We start from the raw sequence: 14,639 nt of genomic DNA, 5'->3' as shown, positions 1-14,639 counted from the left end.
AACCATCCTAGGGTTGGCCTACATCTACTATTGTTTCTTATTTTATAGGACCAAGAAATCAAATCTAGTTACTTCATTACTATGGACTCATTGAAAATAGATTGGACGAGTTCTAAAAGCACATTTTGTGGGGCCATTTTGGGGATGGAACAAGAGTGCACCAAATTAAATGGATAGATTGTGTTGTTGCCAAAGAAGAGGTAGATTTAGGGACCAAGAGCTTGGATTAGTCAAAAAGGCTCTTGAGGAAGGTTGGCCATTGGAGGATGTAGGGAACACAAAAGGAAATAGGAGGCAAGGCAAGGTGGAACTCATGGGAGGGAAGGGAGCATATGGAATGAGCCTCTAGAGGGCATTGGAAGGGATTAAGCTCAATTCTAAAACTCAGCCCTATGGTGAAACTTCAATAACTTTTTAGAATAGCAGTAAACATGGCAATGATAATGAGGGAATACTTTCTTTGACCAAAGGCATGTAAGAAATTAAAAACATAGGTTCATTAGTGATTTCATAACTAGGTGATTAAGTATGTTGATTCCTTTTTGGAACAACTATACAAGGCAAAGGTGATGAGGTGAGGGAGGACAAAGTAGAATAGAGAAGGATAAAAGATAGAAGATTCAAAGTAAAATCCTATTTCAAGGTCCAAATAGCCAATTTATAGAAAAAGTTTCCAAAGAAAGAAGTATAGAGATCACTCACTCCTTTGAAAGTAGCTTTTTACCTGAGAATGGCAACATGGGTAAGACTTTGAAGTTGTATATGCATCAAAGAGGAGCAAAATAAATAGTCAGCTTCTCCAGCACTACCTCAAGGACTCAAAACAACTGGTCCATGATGTTGAAATATGCAAAGCCCAAGGCCATGTGAGGGGCCTTAGCAAGCAACACATCAAATTTATTTATTTAAAAAAAGTGAAAAAGTTGTGCAAGATAGCCCCTCTTGTGTGCATGGTGTATGAATAAGGATTGGAATACCGCTTTGGAAGTTGAAATAAATTGTTTCCATTTTTTTTATCCTTTAGCCCAAAGGTGAATAAGAGGAGGTAATAGATTTTTCTTGAATTTTGTCCACAATTTGGTATTTTGGGTTACCCCTTATGTGACAACCACCATTGCTTTTATGTTTTTCCCTTACTCTAGGAAGAGTCCTAGCATGCCTAACCGTGCTCAAGTTATAACCATTTATTAGCATTGCATGAGGAGGCACCTTGACCACCTAGTTATTTACCTAGCTCACCTAGATGCCATGTCAACAAGGTCTAAAAACGTTAAACTAGCATCCCACCTTTAACAATGTGAGCATAGATTCTATCTCATTCAAATTAGTAAAAAGCTTCTTCCTTGGTGTAATATATTATCATATTAAAAAAAAAAAATCTCAGTCTATGTAGAAGATTGTCCTTAATAGGATGAGGAATAGGTTCTACAAATTCTCTCCAAGAATAAGTAAATGAAACTATGCACGAAAGGAGGGGAGGGGGTGTGTGGGGCAATTCACCACCATCGATGCCTAAAAGACAAGTCATTTTTTGTCAAAAAAGGGTCACACTCTACGATTTACCCAAACCCGAAGTATCATAATAAATCAGGCAAACTTGACTTATGCAATATCTTATACAGTATTGGTGTCGTCTTCAAAATTGACTTTGAAAAGGCTTACGATCACGTAAGGTGGGATTTTTTAGATCAAGTGTTGGAGAAGAAGGGGTTCAGTCCTAAATGGAGGAAATGGATGAGTGGATGCTTGTCCTCGGTATCTTATGCGGTATTGGTGAATGGTAGCGCTAAAGGTTGGGTTAAGGCATCGAGAGGATTAAGACAAGGTGACCCTTTATCCTCCTTTTTGTTTACTTTAATAGCAGATGTACTGAGTAGGATGCTTTTGAGAGCAGAGGAGAGAAATATGTTAGAGGGTTTCAGGGTGGGTAGAAACAGAACTAGGGTATCTCATTTGCAATTTGTCGATGATACCATCTTCTTTTCTAACACTAGGGAGGAAGATTTGCAGACTCTCAAGAGTCTTTTGTTAGCGTTTGGGCATATTTCTGGGCTAAAGGTCAACCTTGACAAGAGTAATATTTATGATATCAATCTGGATCAAGCTCATCTTTCAAGATTGGATGAGACGCTTGACTGCAAGGCTTCTAGCTGGTCTATACTCTATCTGGGTCTTCCTTTGAGTGGGAATCCCAAGGCAGGTGGATTTTGGGATTCAGTAATTGAGAGAATTTCAAGAAGATTAGATGGATGGCAAAAGGCATACTTATCCTTCGGGGGGAAGATAACTCTCATCCAATCTTGCCTTACCCATATGCCTTGTTACTTTCTTTCTTTATTTAAGTTACCCGCTTCAGTCGCTGCAAAAATCGAGAGATTGCAAAGGGATTTTTTATAGTCAGGGATTGGGGAAGGCAAAAGAGATCATTTAGTGAGGTGGGATGTTGTGTGTAAACCGAAGGAAATAGGGGGTTTGGGTTTTGGGAATATTTCTCTGAGGAATCTCGCTCTTTTAGGGAAATGGCTGTGGAGGTACTCTAGAGAGGGTTCAGCTCTATGGCATCAGGTCATACTAAGCATTTATGGTTCACACTCTAATGGTTGGGATGCTAACACTTTAGTCAAATGGTCACATCGCTGTCCTTGGAAGGCTATTACACAAGTCTTTCAGGAGTTTTCCTCGTTTACTCGATTTGTGGTAGGAAATGGGGAAAGAATTCGGTTCTGAGAAGATTTTTGGTGGGGGGACCAACCTTTGGGAACCCAATATCCAAGACTATTTAGAGTAGTCTTGGATAAAAACATACCTATTTCTTCAGTTCTCGGTCCTACTCGTCCTTTCTCTTGGAATTTAAATTTCCGTCGTAACCTGTCAGATTCTGAGATAGAGGACTTAGAAGGTCTCATGCGGTATCTCGATGGATTGCATTTATCTTCTTCGGTTCCAAATGCCAGATTTTGGCCCTTATCTTCTTCAGAGTTTTTTTCAGTTAAATCCTTCTTTCTAACTTTATCTCAATTTTCTGGATCTCCTCAAATTTTCCCTTCTAAGTTCATTTGGAATTCTCAAGTTCCTTTCAAAGTGAAGTCCTTCATCTGGTTAGTGGCACACAAGAAGGTGAATACTAATGACATGCTACAAGTGAGAAGACCCTACAAAGCCCTTAGTCCTGATATTTGTATTCTGTGCATGAAGCATGGGGAATCAGCAAATCATATTTTTCTTCATTGCTCCTTGACGATTGGGTTGTGGCACAGGTTATTTCAGTTAACTAAGATGGATTGGGTCCCCCCGAGGAGCATCGTTGACATGATGTCCATCAAATTTAATGGTTTTGGTTCTTCTAAGAGGGGGATAGTCTTGTGGCAAGCTGCAAGCATCGCTCTTATTCGGGTTGTGTGGTGGGAAAGAAATGCGAGGATTTTTTAGGATAAAGCAAGGAATTCAGAGTATCTTTGGGACTCTATTGTTTTCCTTGCTTCTCTTTGGGTTTTTTGTTCCGAGGTTTTTAAGAGGACTCCCCTTAATATGATACAACTTGATTGGATAGCGGTGTGTACTCCATAAGGAGTGGTCTTTTTAGAGTGTTCGTTTGTTTTTCAGTGTACTTTACTGTAGTTTAGCTTTCTTTGGCGGGAGGATTCCTCATCCTTCTTTTTGTACTTCTTTTTATCTATCAATAAATCTATGTGTCGTTTCCAATCAAAAAATAATAATAATAATAAATCAGGCAAACTAGCTAAGGAGCCTTCAATTTTGCAGCAAAATATCCAAGCCAATTCAATTTGGCATAATAGATCCTTCAAATAGTATGTGCTTGTTTGCATACTATATTTTTAATAACTGCCATTACCACTCATTACCACCTTCTTGAATAGAGACAAGCCAAGACGCACATCTATCATGGGTGTTCATTAATGATATAATAAATAGAAATCCTACCTCAACCTAACAAGTTTTCTTGTTTTCTTATAGATCAAAGGAAATGAAAGTGTTGATTAAGCTCAAGCTGCCCTGAATACATATAACAGATAATACCTTTTCTCACTGTATATTTGTTATGAATTTGATTTACCACAGCCAAGCTGAATTGTGCATATCTACTCCACCCATAGGGCAAACTTGATGAATCCGCAACATCCAAGTACATAGACAAATGTTCAACATTGTTTCCCTTTGGAAAAATAAGCACCCGCCTGTTCAAATCAATTATGAGGATTGGCACTAGCCATATGAAGAATAATGGTTATAGCAACAACAACAATAATAATAATGAAGATGATGATGATAATAATAATAACAATAATGCCATTTTGGATGAAAAAAAATTAAAATACCACTTATAGCCGCCCACAATGAAATTTTCGGAATAGTGCTTCTTTGTATTCAACCTAGAAAAGTTCTCAATTCTCCATGTGAACCTTGATGTAGGAGGATCCTCAACTGGCTGGTTTTCCACAGTACTAGTAGTTTCCTCTTGTGCAACAACTGGTAATTTTCGAAATCAATTAATTGCTAATTAGAATCTACTAAACCTTAATTTAACCAACTACATGATTGGATAAGAACAAACCTCAGACAAAAAAAAAAAAAAAAAAACTGGAAATAAAAGACACTCAGAAAATGAAAATACTCAACTGAACCAATCAGTTCTATCAGAAACTCAGGCAAATATTATTTTCACCGTTAATCAGGTTCCAACTAATGAAAACCCCGAGATTGAAACTTTGTTTCTTTTACTTTCTCTACATTTTATGGCCAACGAAACAAAACTCGAAGCGTAAATAAATCGTCATGCAATTAAACCTGATCAAAAGTAACCCAGAAAAATCAGAAATCACAGAAAATCAAAACAACAAAACAAACCTTCCATAGGTTGATGGCCGTCGGCCAAATCTGTGTGGGGAACCAGCATCTCCTCGTCCTCTCGCTGCACACGAAAAGCAAAGAAAAAGAAACAAGCTCAATGATTCAGTCCAAACCCTATAATTGAACCACCCAATAAAATCAAAATTGCAAGGAAGAAAAATTAAAGCCCTAGAATTCAACAATCCAATGAGATCAAAATCGCAAAGAGAGAGAAAATGAAGTGAATAGAAAACCTATAAAAAGAAACAATGAATCTTTTTTTCTTTTCTGAGAGAGAAGTGGGGGGTTAGGGTGAACATACTTCAATAGAAGCAGGAGTCATCACAGTCATGGATGAAAAATACCAACTCTTCTTTTTCTTTTCTTTTTTCTATTTCCAATGAATGTAATGCACAGGCGGGAATTGTAGGAATTGTAGAGACAAGAAGAGAATGGCAAGGGCAATGAAGGGAAGATCAGCGGAAGCACCACTAGGAGTCTACAAGGAGAAAGGTCTTCTTTTTTTATTTTTTTTCCTTTTCTATTCTTTTTCGGTTTTTGGTGAATGGGTATTTTTGGGATTTTGTAGGGACGTGGGAGCACCGTAAATACCTAATGTGCAGGGCAGCCCAAGCCGCAAAACTGAGCTCATCTTTCTCGGTAACAACCTATTTGTTGTTTCCCAACTCTAGTGGGTCAGCATTCTCACAAAACAAAATTAGCCCAAAATTAAAAATTCACCACTTTACCCACTAGTTTAAGTTAATTACTAAATACCCATTAATGTAAATTTAAAATCCTACACTATTAAACAATCTATATTATTTAGGGAGAATTATGTTTTGGGGGTAGATGGGCCCCCAAATTAACAAAAGGTCCATGTAACTCTTTAAATTGAGCCCAAGACCCAATGAAAGTATGGAAATTTAGTTGAAGGATATCATCCTTCAGTATTTCTAAAAATGCCCTTTGTTGATTTTGAGAAAAAAAAATTAATATTTTTTAAAAATACTTTTATTTAATTTAATATTTTTTATTTAATTTAATATTTTTTAAAATACTTTTATTTAATTTAATATTTTTTAAAAATAAATTTATTTAATTTAATATTTAAAAAAATATTTAATTTAATATTTTTTTAAATACTTTAATTTAATTTAATATTTTTGAAAAAAAATTAATTTAATATTTTTGAAAAAAAATTATTTAATTTAATATTTTTGAAAACTAATTTTATTTGATTTAGTATTATTGAAAAAAAAATTATTTAACTTAATTTTATAAAATATTTTATATGTGCTCTTAAAAGGTATATTTGTTCGTTACTATTTCATATCCTTCAACTCAATTTGAAGAGTTATATGGACCTTTTGTTAATTTGGGGCCCATCTACCCCCAAAAGATAATTCTCCCTATTATTTATATCTATATATAAAAGAGTAGTGTTTGTCCGATCATTTTTTTTCTAAAATATCATTATCATCTCACTTATATACACTTATTTGACTCATTTGATTAATGATTAATTCACCACTTGATTAATGATTTTTTTTTTCTAAAATATCCTTATTTTGATGAGTCATCAATGGAGAATTAATTACTTTTATTAATAATGAAGGCTTAGCTTTCTATACAAATCTCAAATTAAAAAGTTAAATAAATAAAAAAAAAACAAGATAGTAAGAAAGAATTAGGAATTTTTTGTTCATATTATGGGTACGATACAATAGTAGTCCCTTCAAAAAGGAAAAGTAAACAAAATAATATAAAGGGTAAAAAAAACCATTAATTGAGTCAAAATATCAAAAAAAAATTAAAAATAATAATAATAAATCAAAATCTTCTAATAAAACTTTCAAAAAGAAAACTCCAACAACTCCAACTTGCTATAAATGTGGCAAAATATGTCATTATTCAAAAGACTGTCAACTAGAAAACCAAATTAATTCTTTAGAAATCAGCGATAAACTCAAAAATCTAATGATATGATTAATATGATTAATAAACAAGAAGAAGAAGAAGATTCTAGCAAATATTATGAATCAAAAGAAGAGCATCAAATATTAATAACACAATAAATATCAAGTGAAGAGTTGAGTCAAGGTGAATCAAACGATCAAAAAGATTGTGATGGTACTTGTGCATGTTCTTATAAATCAATGAATTTGATTTCAAAAGATTCAAAAAAATCCTTTAAATATTTTATTTCATAACCATTTGTCCCTCATAAATTCAATATATTTTCAATTTTGGTTTATTAAAGACAAATTGCTTAGATATCTTATTTATGTTTCTAAGAATGTATTAATATTTGAATTTTCTTTACAAATGGAGCAAGAATGGATTAAGTTTGAGAAATTCACTCCTCCAGTGTTTCCTAAAAGTAATATGTCATTTCGGATTCATAAAGTATAGAAAATTTAGACATATCACATAAATGCATTTTAAACAACCTCTGAAATGCACAAAGTGATAATCAAAAGTTAGAAGCTTTAAATGTCTTATCTTTTCATTTTAAACAGACTAATGATACTTTAGACAGTTTTTCTAACCCTTCAAGTTCTATTATACATTGCGTCCCAATGGATACAGATCTTGAAATTTTCAATTGTAGGAAACAAAAGAAAATTTTTGAAGAAGAGTCAATAACTACATTTTCAAAATTTCTTTAAAATGAATTTCAAAATGAATTTTCAAAACTTTCTAAAGAAAGCTTAGAATTTCTAAAATCAAGATTTTCATTTTATAAACAAAATATTTTAAATCTCCCTCAAGACTTTAGACAAATGATAAGTCTAAAGGCCCAAGCTACAAGGGAAGCCAAACAAGACCATATAATGTAATTTTTTGCTGACTATAGCACTTTTGGAGTTACTATTTAAGGGATGAGTTTTATTTGGTATACTTATTATGGCAACAACAATACTAAGTGTCCAAAGCTTGATCCCTTGTGTAGGGCAATTCCATTAGAAAGACAAGACTATACGTGTGTCCTCACCTATAGTATTTGTAAAATCAATATCGACTTAGACAGATATATAACAATAGTCATTAAATTCAACAATGAGTCCATAGAACTGACCTCTACTCTCCTCATGGATTATGAATTACTTTATCAAATAATTTTCTCAAATCTTGAGCAAACCAATGGATTTGGAAGGAAATTAGCAGTTTGCGTATTAAATGCTTTCATCCTAGAATTCAAACCCGTTGAACTCATTATTGAAAGCAAGCCTCCTGAGTAGTTGAACGATGGAGGAGTCTACCCAGCCCAACATATCATCCTTTTTAAAGCTAATCACAGAAAACATCAATTGTTTGGTACAAAGGACCCTTGGCCCTATACTAAAGTCAGCCTCAAAAAACAAATTTGTCATTGGAGGTTAAGAATGATTGCAAGAGACTTTGATTTTGAGATTTAGAGTTCATCTAACTATAAACTCATCACTAAAGGCAATATTAAAAAAATCATTTCTGCAAATATCTTTCATGAAGTCCCTCTATTATTCCAAACGCAATTTTCTTATCTTGTCGATATATATAAAAAAGAGTACGTTCAAGAAAAGCAAGCTCAAAGAGAGTTTGAAAAAATTTTCTTAGTGATGCTTAGTTGAAACATTTCAAAAATCTTTTGCACAATTGTATATCTATGCATTTGTCTCCTTGTACTTATCCAGTAAAAAAAAAAGTTTGAAAAAGAAGAGAAATAAGAGTGTATATAAAACGCAAGAGAAAAAAAAATCAAACACTATTAAAATGGTGTTAAATAGTCAAACACTATTTTGTCTACCAACATGACATTTCCAAAGGCAACGTGTAAGAAGAGAATTAATTATCTTCAAATTTTCTTCTAATCTCTCTCACAACCATAACAAAAGCAGAAGAAACGTGTCATATATACCTTGAGTCTTCTTGACATGAAGTAAATTTTTCAAAAGACCAGCCAGTTGTCTTCTCAAATTATTTTCGGATTCATACAAGTCTCAAGTCTACGGACTTCATCCAACTTCAAATTCGTCAAAGTTTTTTAATAAATAGAGACATCAAGATCATCACAAGGCATAGTGACAAGAGTGAAGAAAGAAGCCTTCAAGAGTGTTCTCTAAAAATTTCCTCTTAGCTTTTGTAATCTTTCTCCTTCCAAAAATCTCTTCATTTGTGTTCATACTCCTCTTCTATCAACAAGGTAGTTTGTAATCAACAACTCTCTCTTGTATTCAAGGTATAATTTTCAATACAAAAATTATTTTCAAATTCAATTTTTGTGTTCTTATGTTCAATTTTCTATTATAAATTAGATAGAATTATATATCAAAATTCTATTTTTTTTGTTTTGATTCATAAATAGAATTATTAATCTTTTATGTACATGAACTATTTTATGTCCTAGGTGTGAAATATATAATAATAATAATAATATATAAATAAATAAATATTGTTTCACTCAATTCTATATTACAAAAGGTAACTTATTAAAAAAAATAGAAAAAAATAAAAATAAATATATAAAATAAAATTAAGAAAAGGATTTGATCCATTTGAATTTTATTTAAATAAAAAATACTTTAAAAAAAACAATTTCATTAAGGAAAAGTTTTCCAATTCATTAAAAAAGAACAAATATTTCAATTTTTTTTAAAAAAACAACTTTATTAAAAGAGTTTTCAAACTTTATCATTAAAAAAGAAAAAAAATGTTTTATTCCATATTTATCAACAAACTTGGAACAAAAGAAATAAAACACATTAAAAATAAAAAAAAATAAAAAAATAAAAAAAGATGATAATAATAACTAATAGATTTAAATAAAGGAAATAAGCATTCAAGATCAATGACAACATCGCATACTCATTATCATTCATATAACCTACATTCATGCATTTTTCCAATAATGAATAAAATCTAAACAGATAACCAAAAAATAAAAAATAAATAACAAAATGAGGGGAAGGATCCGAGTACACCTTGTACAATAATGTTGCTCCAACAAAAATTACAATATCTTGGCAGCTCCAAAAAATCCAAAAAATGTCTCTCCTCATAGTAAATATATATAACAAAGAAAAAGAAGAGAGAATCCACCTCTTGGATTTCCTATGCCCCCCATTCTCAAGCACGTCCACCCATTTTCTTTTTTAATCCAAAAATTCTCATCCTCCGTCTGGCCAACCCATGCCCTGTCTTCAACCTTCAACTGCTCCAACCACTTTTTTGTTTTTCCCATTTTCAGCACAGTGCCAAAACACTCGTCCAAACACCAAGAAAAGTCTAAGCAGCAAAAATCAAAGAGATTCAAATAAGTCCAATAACAATATCCAATAATATGTAAGCCTAAATCACACAAATTTGCAGTCCAAATCAACAACCATGTAAGCCCAATATCCTCAAAGCTTGTAAACACAATTCAAAGCCTAACAAACAAAACCCAAGTCTAAAAAAAAAAGCACTATAGAAATCGAAAGGAAGAAAGAAAGGGTTACTTACCATTTTTGAAGCCTCCAAAATGAAAGTGGAAGGAATGAATTTTGGGGTAGAAAGAAAAAAGAGATAAAAAGAGGGAGAGGGGGAAGATGTGGCCGGAGATTAGGGTAACCGTCGATGTTGGAGAAGACTACTGGCTAGTAGTGTGTGGACCTGCATTTTTCACGTGCGCCCCCACTCGATTGGCCAGACTCGCTTTTATTTGGTGAAAATTTTGTTTTTGGAAAAGTCGGAGTCGTCACTTATTTTATTTTATTTAAGAGGATAAATAAAACAAGAAAGAAAACCTAAAAAAAGTGACTCCATAGTTTTTGGAAAAACTTGTCTTTTAAAAACCCTAGTCTAGGTTCGGGGATCAGATTACCTATTGGGAAGATACTTCTAAAAGTTAGCACCCTCTAAGCCCTATAAAGGTCTCTACTGACTAAGTTGAGGGAAATGTGGTAATTAATTGATTGATTGAGGGTACCTAGGTAGACTGAGGTGATTTCAAAAGATAGCATGCTAAACAAGAAAAGTCAAATCCTGATCATAAAAGAAATTTAGGGTGCGTACTTGGACTGCTTCTCAAACGCTATCATAAAACATCAAAGTTAATATAGAAATATAGCACACAACATTTGTTTTAACAAGGGCAAATCAAACGATCAAACATATATTAAGGCAATCAAGCATACATCTAAGCACCTAAGGATCACATCAAACATAAATAAGGCTCACAATAACATGCATGTTCATAAAATTCCAAAAAGTAGTGATTGAGAGTGTACTTGGATAGCATGCATAATTTCTAAGATTCCTCAAAAAAAGGCTAGAGTGGTTAGGACAAGTATATATTATATAACACCTTTATTATGTCTAAGATAAATCAAATGACTCCAAAAATAATAACAATTTCAAGTAAAGTATAAAACCATCAACATGCAATTAGAAAATAGAGCATCAAAAAAACAATTTCTAAAAAATGGCTTAGAGTGGAATTTAATTATGAAAAAAATTCAGAAAACTACTCCTACACATCTAGATCAACATACCGAAGGCCAAACTCTCATTCAAGGGACAGGTTGTAGCAAAGATACCTAAAGGCTTTACAAAGTCCAGATTAGATAAGAAAAACTGACATGCATAAACGAATTATAAAAAAATAAAATAAATGATCACATAAATGATCACACACATATTTCAAAGTGTCTATATCACATAAAAAATGAATCCAGGGTCGAATAGTACTCAAAAATATTTCTAAAATACTCAAGCTAATCAGATGTCTAGAATTCAACATGTGCAGCAGGTAATACTTTGAAAAATCATATCTCCCTCAAAAAGGTATATTTTTTAATATTTTATGTGTCTAATATCAATTTTAAGAAGCCTAGAATTGAGGAAAAATATTTAATTAAATTTAAAAACTCGTTTGATATTTTATTTTTTCAAAAAGATCTCAGGTGTCTAGAACTGGGTGAAGACGGAGCCCGCCCTAAAAACTCATTTATATCTTCCATTCCAGAATGACTTTCTAACTCAAACAAAACTTTAAATTCAAGTTTAAGAAGTGAGGAAAGTCATAAAAGTTTTGGAAAATTTTTAAAAACATTCCAAAGTTGCTGAAACGAATTTTGAATCTAAAGGGTCAGTGGCTAAGTAAAAACTGGTAGCAAGGAAGAGTTTTGAAAAATTTTCTTATGTAGGGGTTTCACCAATTCCCCAATTGGTATACATAAATCTAGCTAAGAATCATCCCATTTATTTGGGACCACAAGCTTTGATTCATATTTCATTCGAAACCAGAATTTTTATTGAAAACTGAGAAAGATGCAAACCGATCAAAACATGGTCTCATATTTTTAAAGAAAATGGGATTTTGATTCTAAGGACTCTAAATGATTTTTTTTTTAAATAGATTTTCAAATGGATCTTTTGAGAAAAGTGTTTTGTTTTAAAAATAAATGAAATTAATTTGAAAACAACAAAACATAAGAAACAAAATACAAAACAAAAGAAAATAAAATAAAATCATGAAGTAAAATTTTTTAGTAATCAACAAAAATGATAAAGGTGAGGGTAGAGGTCAATCTTCGTGATTTTCCAATGACCTCTAAAAAGTAAATTTTATAAGAGACTATCAAAGCAATAAACTATTCAAACTTAGATCAAATAAGCTAACGAGATACCCACTAAGAATTAAGAACCAATATCCAAGAAACATGTCAATTTAGAATAACAATCACCAGAGTCTACTAAAGCGATAAACTATTCAATCTCAAGTCAAATGAATTAATGACTAATGTTTAAGAAACATATCAATCGAGAGTAATAATCAAGAATTACCATGTGATCAATTAAACCCCCAAACACATCCTGACTAATTAAATTGAACCTAATCAAATCAAGGAAAACAATAATTTTCAATCAAAAAATTAATTTTATTAACGAACTAATATTATGGAAAATACCTAAATTGAATCGATGAGGGAAGCTAAATCAGAATAAACCTAGGACAATCACCTTTAAATATAAAATTTATTTTTATTAAGAATTATAAGAACACCTAAAATAATTAAAATGAATCAATTTAAATGAAAGGAAACTAAAACAAAATATGAATTCAAGGAATATGATTTCGAAATAAACTTACATTATTAAAATGAAACCTAGGCTTAAAGAAAATGTTTTTAACACTAATTAAGGTGAGTCTAAAATCAAATATTTAACATGTAAGATTAATTATTTTAACAAACTAAAACTTGATAAGAACACCCAAACCTAAAATTAAATTAAAAACTATCCAAAACAAATTTTAAAACTAAATCTCTCACCTATGAAATCAATCATGTTAATAAATAGATAACTCATAAACAAATAAATATACTAAAACAACATACGAGATCATGAAATTGATTTTTTTTTAATAAACTTACATTATTAAGATGAAATCTAAAGTTAAGAAAATAGTTTTAACATTAATTAGGCAAGTTTAAAGTTAGTTATTTAACACATAAAATCAATCATTTTGATAAACTAAAATTTTACTTAAACCTAAAGTCTTAATCGAACTAACCAAAACAGATTTTTTTTGAAACTGAATCTTTAACCTATAAGATCAATCTCACTAATATATAAATAAATAAATAACAAGTAATTAAATTAGTAGCAAATGAATAAATAATTAAATCAAAACCAAATTAAAGAGAGATCAAATTATACTTTTCCGACATCTCCATAAGGTGCCATAATATTACCACATTCATTCTCAATCTGGGCAATGATGATTGGGCCACCTTGTGAAGCAAAAAAAAAAAAAAAAAACTTCTCGTTTCTGCACAAGAGGTCGCATGAGAGGAGTGGATTTGAGGAGTTGTTTGAAGGCCATGAGAATAGTGGGTGAAGATGAGATAACTCCTTTGTGTTGTTGACAAAGAAGCGTTTCTAGGTCTGAGCCCTTGAGTCCTTCAATATGAGAAAAATCCACCCATCTCTAAGGAATTCCAACGCTTTTGGGCTTATTCCAAAGGGTCCTAATCCGATCGGGATTCTCGGGGTGATGATCACCATCTGCTGTGGCATGCTTACACATACAGTCATAGTAGACAAGGCCCATGTGTCACCAACGATCGCTTTCTCAGAGTTCATCTCCATCCCCTCATTCTAAGTAACTGAAATCTGCATAAGTGATGAATGCAATCAGGCTGATCCTTCTACCTTCTTCGGCACCTCATTCTCTAGCAGGGCTGATGCATCACCTTTCAAATATGGCACAGATGTTACCAAACGAGACCACAACCCTAAAAGGTAGTAAAGACTGCCACTGGCCCACTGCCAAGACTCTAGAGACTTCATTGTGAACTCTATTGTTAAGCGTATCCAATCCCTATAGCCCTCCATGTTCGCTAGATCGGATAACTGATAATTCGCCTTAAAGCGTCCAAGGAGACGATAATACTCATGATAATTATTCTGATCGTTGAGACTTTTTCCTAGTTTGTAAAATCTCCTTTGTTCCTGTCATTAAGTGGGCTAAAAAATTTCAACCATCCTGCTTCCTTTACCAAGAAAACCCGCCTTGTAGAAGCCAAACTAATTAAGCACTCCAAAGCCTCCCCGTCTTTACCCCACTCTCTGGAAAATAATTATAAAATTTTTCTTTCAAAGGCTGACACATCTCCCTCACATCCCATCTTAGTTACCCAAATTTTCAATTATGCATGTCACCTCCTCGAGTCTTCCAAGTGGCAGTTTTTTCATGATTTCTTCCACTTACCCCATTTTTCAATTATGCATGTCACTTCCTTGAGTTTCCCAAATGGAAACTC

At 32.4% G+C, this 14,639-nt stretch overlaps 1 protein-coding gene and 1 long non-coding RNA gene across 3 annotated transcripts in view; both read right to left on the bottom strand.

The window, feature by feature from the left end:
- The window catches only part of LOC100266796 (ubiquitin C-terminal hydrolase 12), a 57,845-nt gene extending 52,426 nt beyond the window's left edge, over positions 1–5,419 (bottom strand). Inside the window, exons 1-4 of one of the 2 annotated variants that reach the window (XM_002277664.4) lie at positions 5,171–5,419; positions 4,867–4,930; positions 4,338–4,488; positions 4,039–4,196 (exon numbers count right to left, since the gene is read on the bottom strand). In XM_002277664.4, the coding sequence (XP_002277700.1) occupies positions 4,039–4,196; positions 4,338–4,488; positions 4,867–4,930; positions 5,171–5,200 (403 nt within the window). In that variant the 5' untranslated portion in view covers positions 5,201–5,419. Of the gene's footprint in view, positions 1–4,038; positions 4,197–4,337; positions 4,489–4,866; positions 4,931–5,102 lie in introns of both variants that reach the window. The other variant, XM_010653329.3, reaches the window with a different exon arrangement.
- A 4,340-nt stretch (positions 5,420–9,759) lies between these two features.
- LOC109122771 (uncharacterized) lies at positions 9,760–13,026 on the bottom strand. The gene is made up of 2 exons (XR_002030268.2): positions 10,333–13,026; positions 9,760–10,116 (listed from the first exon to the last, which is right to left on the bottom strand). It is a non-coding gene; the product is annotated as an uncharacterized LOC109122771 (long non-coding RNA).
- Between the last annotated feature and the right edge of the window lie 1,613 nt (positions 13,027–14,639).

This window comes from Vitis vinifera, chromosome 6 (genome assembly GCF_030704535.1).
Source record: "Vitis vinifera cultivar Pinot Noir 40024 chromosome 6, ASM3070453v1".
Lineage (NCBI taxonomy): Eukaryota > Viridiplantae > Streptophyta > Magnoliopsida > Vitales > Vitaceae > Vitis > Vitis vinifera.
Note: the sequence above shows the minus strand (reverse complement) of the source record. Positions and strands in the feature narration are given on the sequence as shown.